General features: G+C 42.7%; 1 protein-coding gene across 1 annotated transcript; it reads left to right on the top strand.

Moving 5' to 3' along the window:
* The first annotated feature begins 400 nt into the window (after positions 1–400).
* LOC120905666 lies at positions 401–1,543 on the top strand. Its single transcript, XM_040316661.1, has 2 exons — positions 401–1,121; positions 1,536–1,543. The coding sequence occupies exons 1-2, from the start codon at positions 401–403 to the stop codon at positions 1,541–1,543; spliced, it is 729 nt and encodes a 242-aa protein (XP_040172595.1).
* Positions 1,544–8,733: the final 7,190 nt, after the last annotated feature.

Genomic DNA, 8,733 nt, shown 5'->3' with positions numbered 1-8,733 from the left:
ACGTGCACACCGTGAAGCAACTCGCGCTACCAGCACAGTCAGTCGACGTGGTTCAACTGGCCGCCAAGTACCCCCACCTGAGGGGACTACCTGTGTTGCTACAGATTTGCTATTTGGGTAACGGTCAGGCGAAATAGAAAACGCATCGAGCGAAACGCACTAAGCGAAATGGGCAACGCAGGAGAGAAAACGCATTGTTGTTTCGCCCGACCGAGTGAAAAAAGGAAGAGAGGAGTTTCCGGAAAAGAGACGATCTTTTTGAGATAGGAAAGAGCAACGTGGGCAGCATCAATTTTTAAAGCGTCACGAATAAACAAAAGTGTGCTATTACAAAGGTGTTTAAAGTTTTCCATCTTTACAAATTTCTTTAAAAATTGATCAGCATCAAGAATTGGGAAAGATGAACTGCGTTGCTTGCAATCACCCTGACGAAGCGGAGGATATGGTGTCATGTGACAAGTGTGGAGAGTGGCAACATTATGGGTGTGCAGGAGTCGACGATGAAATTAAGCACAACCCGTGGATGTGTGAAAAGTGCAATTCTGGAGTGAAGACCACAGTTGATTCGATGGAAGTTACGAATCACGCAGAGCAGGTCGGCGGAAACGTTAAAGGAGAGTTTAAGAGTAGGAGCGCCACGCGGTCGGCAAAGGAACGATCGTACGACGATGATAAGCGCTCTCTGAAAGAGGAGCAAAGCGTTTCTAACTCCGCTGTGGCGAGTAGTACTGGTGCGACAAAGAAGCGGTACAAGGACGAGAAGCTATTATCGACAAGTGGTGTAGAAGAGCGGCCAACGGTAATCGACGGGCGGTCGATCGAGCGTAATGCAGCGGTTCGACGGCGTGATGAGGATACGTTGTCGAAGAATAGCGGCGTAGCGGAGCGGCGAGAGGAAATCGGCGGACGGTCGATAGTTCGTGAAACAGGTGAGCGGATGCGTGGTGACGACACGCGGTCGATGCGTAGTGATGGAACGGAGCGGCTGGAGGTAATCGACGGGCGGTCGATCGTGCGTAGTGCAGCGGTTCGACGGCGTGATGTCGATACGCTAACGAAGAATAGCGGCGTAACGGAGTGGCGAGAGGAAATCGGCGGACGGTCGATAGTTTGTGGAACGGGTGAGCGGAAGCGTGGTGACGACATGCGGTCTATGCGTAGCGAAGTGATAGGACAGCAGGATCATTTCAACGATCGGTCGATAGGTCGTGGAACGAGAGAGAGAATACCTAGTGACGACGCGCGGTCGGTGTGTAGTGGTATAACGGGACGAAGACAGGCGGGGCGACTATGGGCCTCGAACGACGAGATCCGTTCGCCGCGGCTGTCAGAAGGCGCTCACTTGGCGCTCAATTTTAAAATAACGTACCATTGAGAGACCGTAAGAAGCGCGCGAAAGAATGAGTTCTACCTGCCGGGGTCGAACGTTCCCGTTTGTATGGGGAGAAATCCGCGAGGTTTTGCGCTGCGGATTTGGAACGAATGTTGTTTTCAATGTAACGTTTTGCTTTAATTTTTGCTTAAAATGATTGAAGTGAACTGAACTTAGAGATATGTAACATTTTGAAAATGTTTTGTTATCTATTCCAAATAAAAAAAAGTTTTCATTAGTTTTGAAATTTTATATTAAAGACATAAAATATATCGAAATATATATAAACATACCAATATCTATAATAATAAAGTTATATAATTATATTATATATATATATATATATATATATATATATATATATATATATATATATATATATATATATATATATATATATATATATATATATATATATATATATATATATATATATATATATATATATATGTATATATATTTATATACATATATTTATATATTTATATTTTATATATATATATTTATATTTATATATATATATATATATGTATATATTCGTGTAAAGGTCAAATTTTATGTTTTTCATTTGAAATGTCTGAAAAATTTATAGAAAAATATCGCAAAACAGTTTCACCATTTTCACCATAAATAACGTTTATAACTCTTTAAAATAAAATCAATCAGTATTTTTACACATTTTTAAAAAGTAAATCCAATCCTGTCCAAGTTAAATTCAAATTTCAAGAAAGTGTGTCAAGCTGCCTTCTTATTGATAACAAATCATCCAATAATGATGTAACGAATGAAATCCAATACCAACGGCAAAAAAATCAAAATTCAAAACATGACCATCCTTGAATCGTAGATATAAACGTCTTTAAATGCTTGACAGTTGTATCTCATGATTCTCATTCTCTCATGAGCGTCGAACGGATTTCGTCGTTCGAAGCCGGTACTCGCCCCGAGGGTAATGACACGCGGTCAATACATGAGGGTGAGGCAAGGCGGAGACGAGATGGTACAAGCCAACGAAGGTGTGAGGACGATGTACTCTCACGGTATACGAATGAGACAGTGCGCAGGGGAGACGACGAAGAAGAAGAATTGCAAGAGAAATTACTGATAAATGAGATTGCATTGCTCAGGTTGCAATTGAGTAAGCGTTTACGTGCGGAGAAAGAGAAGCAAGAGAGAGAGTTGGATGAATTGCGTGCCACTAGAAATGCAAGATATGGGTTGGATAAAGACAGTGTGCGATCTATGACGACAGAAAGTAAAGTAGAAGAATGGTTAGATGATGCGTCTAGAAAAAGTAACAAGCCAAGATAAAATGACGTTAAGGAAGAAAGTGAACCAACAAACAAACAGATTGCAGCGCGACATATAATCGGCAAGGATTTGCCGATGTTTTCGGGTGACCCCAAAGAATGGGCCATATGGTACGCCGGCTACGAAAGAACCACCAAAACATGCGGTTTTTCATTAGACGAAAACCTTATTAGGATGCAACGGTGTTTAAAAGGGCAAGCTCTAGAATTAGTGCAAGGCCGCTTGTTGATACCTGACAATGTTCCTTGCGTGATTAACCTCTTAAAAAAACGGTTCGGCCAACCGAATGGTTTGATACGATCGTTGATCGACAGGGTTAGGATGACACCTTCTCCAAGAAGAGATGACCTGCAGAGTCTAATTAGGTTCGGAAGCGTAGTCGATGGTTTGGTACAGCATATCGAGGCAGCAAGAATGAAAAATCACCATAACAACCCTACACTGTTGCACGATGTAGTGCACAAGCTTCCTACAGAGTACCAATTGAAATGGGCAGAATATAAATTAAAGGAACGTAAAGAAGAAGACATCGGTATGTTCGGATGCTTCATGAATCATCTGTTGGATTTAGCTTTCGAAATAGTAGATGATAAAACGGTCACTGGAAGAGGACACGTCAATGTCCATAACAATAATACGCAAATATGGTCACAGAGGACATGTGCGGTATGTAATGGAGGAGGCCATGGAGTATCGATCTGTGCCACATTTAGATCATTAACAAATAACGAGCGGTGGAGGCGAGTAAACAGTTTGTCATTGTGTCGAATGTGCCTCAACAAACATAGTAACTATCCATGTAGAAGCTTTTCTGAATGCGAAATATCGGGCTGTCGCCTCCGACATCACACGTTACTACATCGAACAAATTTAATAGATGATCAACAAAATAATGAATCTCCACGGCAAACGACGAGCAATAGCGGATATTGTGGTACTCATTCGAATATAGGAAGAACAAGTTTGTCCTTATTTAGAATTATACCTATTACGCTCGAGAAAAGCGGTCATACAGTGAGCATTTATGCGCTGTTGGATGAAGGATCAGACTTGACGTTACTAGATGAAGAAATAGCTCAACAAATGCAGATAAGCGAAACTCAACACGAGTTAAAAATGATGTGGACGGGACAAGTAGCAAGGACAGAGCGATATTCCATGAAGATTAACAGTTTAACAATTTACGGCCAACAAAAAAATAAATACCAAGTTAAAGACGTACGAACAGTATCGAGCTTAAAACTCCATGAACAAACGTTGTGCTATCAAGAACTAAAAACAAAATACCCCCATTTAAGTGGCCTACCGATTAAAGATTACAAAAGGATAGTGCCAAGAATGCTGATTGGATTAAATGATTTAAGCCTAATAGTCCCATTAAAAATTCGAGAGGGGGCTTGGAACGAACCAATAGCATCGAAATGTAAATTAGGCTGGGGAATATATGGTCGTACACAATCATCACCAGGACTAGGTGTCATAGGGTACCATAGTGAAGAAGGTTCCGACGACTTAACGCAACTAGTGCGAGACTTTATTATTCATGATAAAATGAACATTACACCCCCAACAGTAATAATTGAGGGAGAAGAAGAAATAAGAGCTCGAACACTTTTAAATAGTACTACTAAAAGAGTAGGAAAGCGGTTCGAGACCGGACTACTGTGGAAAACCGATGAACCAAAATTTCCACCAAGCTACGATATGGCATTTATAAGGTTGCTTGGACTGGAGAGACGATTACAAAAGGATCAAAAGTTATATGAGAGAGTTCGCAGCTTGTTAAGGGAATATGTCGATAAAGAATATGCGCACCAAGCTACAATTAATGAGCTACAAGATACGAAAATCGACGAATGTTGGTATTTGCCACTAGGATTAGTGATCAATCCGAGAAAACCGAGCAAAGTGAGACTTATTTGGGATGCAGCAGCTGCCTCACATGGAGTATCTCTGAATGCTGCGCTTTTGAAAGGCCCCGACCTTTTAAATTCGCTGATATCTGTACTATACAACTTTAGAAAATACGCATACGCTTTAACGGGAGACATAAAAGAGATGTTTCATCGATTACTAATTCGGCCTGCTGATCGGCAATACCAGCGTTTTTTATGGAGAGAAAACCCAACAGAAGACGTTTCTGTATACGTACTGGATGTGGCTATGTTTGGAGCAGCCTGTTCTCCAACTTCAGCGCAATATATTAAAAATCGTAATGCATGGGAAGTAGGTAACGATTCTAAGCGCGCGCTGACCGCCATATTAGATTATCACTATGTGGACGATTACCTCGACAGTTTTGCGACGGTGGAAGAGGCCATTGATGTAGGACAGGAAGTGAAAAGAATCCATGCTGAGGGAGGATTCGAAATACGTCGTTTTTTATCGAACAATCAGGCAATAGTGAAAGGTGTGAGTCAAGAGGCAACGGACATAGATAAGGCTATAGAGATCGACAAAGGAGTAGAATCTGTTCTGGGTATGAAGTGGAAACCGGACAAAGACGTTTTAACTTACTCGTTTGTAATAAGGCCGGAAATGGAAAGAATACTGCTGAAAACACATATCCCCACAAAGAGAGAGGCATTGAGAATTGTAATGAGCTTGTTCGATCCTCTTGGACTGCTATCCTTTTTCCTTATACATGGAAGAATACTGCTGCAAGAGATATGGGCTGCTGGAATTGACTGGGATGAAATGATACACGAAAGTGAAAACCAACAGTGGAGGCGTTGGATCGACATGTTACCCCGATTATCCGAAGTAAATATTCCACGGTGCTACTTTAATGGAGGTAACTACGAAAGCTATAACAATCTAGAAGTTCATATATTTGTAGATGCCAGCAAATCCGCTTATGCAGCTGTAGCATATTTCCGAGTGATTACTGGAGACGAGCCCATGGTTGCACTTGTCACAGCAAAGGCGAAAGTAGCGCCTTTAAAGCTGATGTCCGTGCCGCGGTTGGAGCTTCAAGGCGCGGTACTGGGCGTACGACTTCTAAACAACGTAGAAGCGAATCACCGGCTGAAAGTCAAACGACGTGTGCTATGGACCGATTCCGAAATAGTTTTAGCCTGGTTAAGATCCGACCATAGAAGATACCAACAGTTCGTAGGCTTTCGAGTTGCTGAGATACTTACTTCAACCGATGTAAGTGAATGGCGAAAGGTGGAGTCCAAACTAAATGTGGCAGATTTAGCGACCAAATGGAGCAAGGAGCCTAGTTTCGATGAAAATTCACCATGGTTCAAAGGACCGTCATTTTTAAAACAAACAGAAGAATGTTGGCCAGCACAAAAGATAGAACCATATACAACAAACAACGAGCTAAGAGGAGTTAACATCCATGCAGAACAGCAACAAATGGTAGTGATCGAACGATTCTCAAGGTGGGAAAAGCTTGTAGGAAGTATAGCACGAATACATTGGCTTATAAAATACTTGAAGCATAAATTTCAAGGAAATATAAAATGTGAAGATGCACTGAATCAAGAACAATATGTAAAAGCGGAGATAACACTTTGTATATGGGCACAAAAAGAACACTACGAGGCGGAGATCAAACAAATGCTTAGTTTGAAGCAGATACCAAGATCTAGTACGATATATAAATTGTGTCCCTTTTTGGACGAACAAAGTGTTATGAGAATGCGAGGAAGAATAGGAGCCTCACCATACGTACCATACGGAACAAAATATCCCATAATCCTTTCACAAAAGTCCCGAATAACGTTTTTACTGGTAGACAAATTCCACAGAAGATACAAGCATGGTAATCGAGAGACAGTTGTGAACGAATTACGACAACAATACTATGTGCCAAAACTGCGGGCGCTGATAGCACGTGTACTTCGCGAATGCATATTTTGCAGGATAAAACACGCTAAATCGTGTACACCCCCTATGGCACCATTACCTATAGAAAGAGTTACACCTTTTGTTCGGCCTTTTACATACGTAGGAATCGACTATTTTGGTCCGGTGTATGTAAAAGTAGGTCGTAGCAACGCAAAACGCTGGATCGCTCTTTTTACCTGTCTAAGTATAAGAGCCATTCATATGGAAGTAGTACATAGTTTATCGACAGAATCGAGTGTAATGGCAGTGCGAAGATTCGTTGCGCGAAGGGGAGCACCAGCGGAAATCTTCAGCGATAATGGTACAAACTTCCAAGGTGCTAGTAGACAGCTGTATTTGGAAGAGAGGCAACGCTACAAAGAATTATCATCCGTTTTTACCAACGCAAACACGCGTTGGAACTTTAATCCACCGGGTGCACCTCACATGGGAGGAGTGTGGGAAAGAATGGTTAGGTCCGTGAAATCGGCAGTAGGCACAGTTATAGATTCACCTAGAAAACCCGACGACGAAACTTTAGAAACGATAATACTATCAATGATCAACACTAGACCCCTTACTTATATTCCTCTTGAGTCAGCAGACCACGAAGCGTTGACTCCAAATCACTTTTTGCTGGGGAGCTCATCAGGCATTAAACAGATAGAAGTACACCCTACCGATATCAAAAGCACATTGAGGAGCAGCTGGAAGCTGGCACAACATTTGTTGGATAGTTTCTGGAGAAGGTGGTTGAGGGAATATCTGCCCGTTATAACACGACAAGATAAATGGTTCACTAATATAAAAGATATCAAAGAAGGCGATGTGGTATTTGTAATAGAAAGTGGTAATAGAAATACGTGGAGGAGGGGGCTTGTAACAAAGCTGATAAAGGGAAAAGACGATCATGTTCGACAAGCATGGGTAAAAACCAGCACCGGGTTGGTGAGAAGGCCTGCAGTTAAACTGGCATTGATAGACGTACAACACTAAAATAGGAGTGAACGCAAGCGGTTCATGGGCGGGGGGATGTTGCTACAGATTTGCTATTTGGGTAACGGTCAGGCGAAATAGAAAACGCATCGAGCGAAACACACTAAGCGAAATGGGCAACGCAGGAGAGAAAACGCATTGTTGTTTCGCCCGACCGAGTGAAAAAAGGAAGAGAGGAGTTTCCGGAAAAGAGACGATCTTTTTGAGATAGGAAAGAGCAACGTGGGCAGCATCAATTTTTAAAGCGTCACGAATAAACAAAAGTGTGCTATTACAAAGGTGTTTAAAGTTTTCCATCTCTACAACCTGTGAGGCTATATTCGCGGGCTGAACCGCGCATACTCATCGGAGCAGATAACTGCCATTTGGGACAACCGTTGAAGACCGTGAAGGGTAAACACAGTGAACCGGTCGCTTGGAACACCAGCTTGGGTTGAGTCATTTACGGTCCTTGCGTTGGTGGAGACGATCAACATGCCACCTCCATGAAGACACCCACCTGCAGCAAGCAACGGACCATGCCGAAAGCTGGACAACAGTGGGACACCAAGCGACAAAGCGCTCGACCGAAGATCGATCTTTCCGTCGACCCGGGAACGCCTTGCAAGGCTGCGGTGACGCAGCGGTATGTATGTCTAAAAAGAAATAACATATTTAATCCCGTTGTAGACGACCAGGCTTACGGAAATGTAAAGGCACACTTAGCTGAAGAACGCCGCGGAAGAGTGGGCAACAATGCTTCGACCGATCGTCGGTTCTATCCGGTGACAAAATGGTCCGATCCTTCCGTGAAACACGAGAAACCGCAAGACGAGGCGCCCGTGGAGCGATTTAGTAAACCAGCGAATAAGTGTAGCTTCTATCCGTCGGTGGGACCACCGTATAGCAACTGCGAGGAAACTGATAAACACTCGGTTAGGAAGGGCCGTAGAACGATCTACCGTCTTGGCAATCGTGTGCACATATGTCCGGTGCACAAGTTACAGGCTTGTAGTAACTTACCTAGGAACTGCTGGCCAAAGGGCCGTTTTGTATCGACGGTTGTAGCTAAAGACGGACAGGTTAGGCAAGCTACGGTGCAAACAGTGAACAGCACATACATACGACCAGCACATAAATTGGCCAAGCTAGATGTAGGCATGGAAAATAACAACCAGAGGGAGCAAGGAATATGCACGGAAACCAATTGATATTATATACCCAAGCACGAGGCC

Source organism: Anopheles arabiensis, chromosome X (genome assembly GCF_016920715.1).
Source record: "Anopheles arabiensis isolate DONGOLA chromosome X, AaraD3, whole genome shotgun sequence".
NCBI classification, from domain to species: domain Eukaryota; kingdom Metazoa; phylum Arthropoda; class Insecta; order Diptera; family Culicidae; genus Anopheles; species Anopheles arabiensis.
Note: the sequence above shows the minus strand (reverse complement) of the source record. Positions and strands in the feature narration are given on the sequence as shown.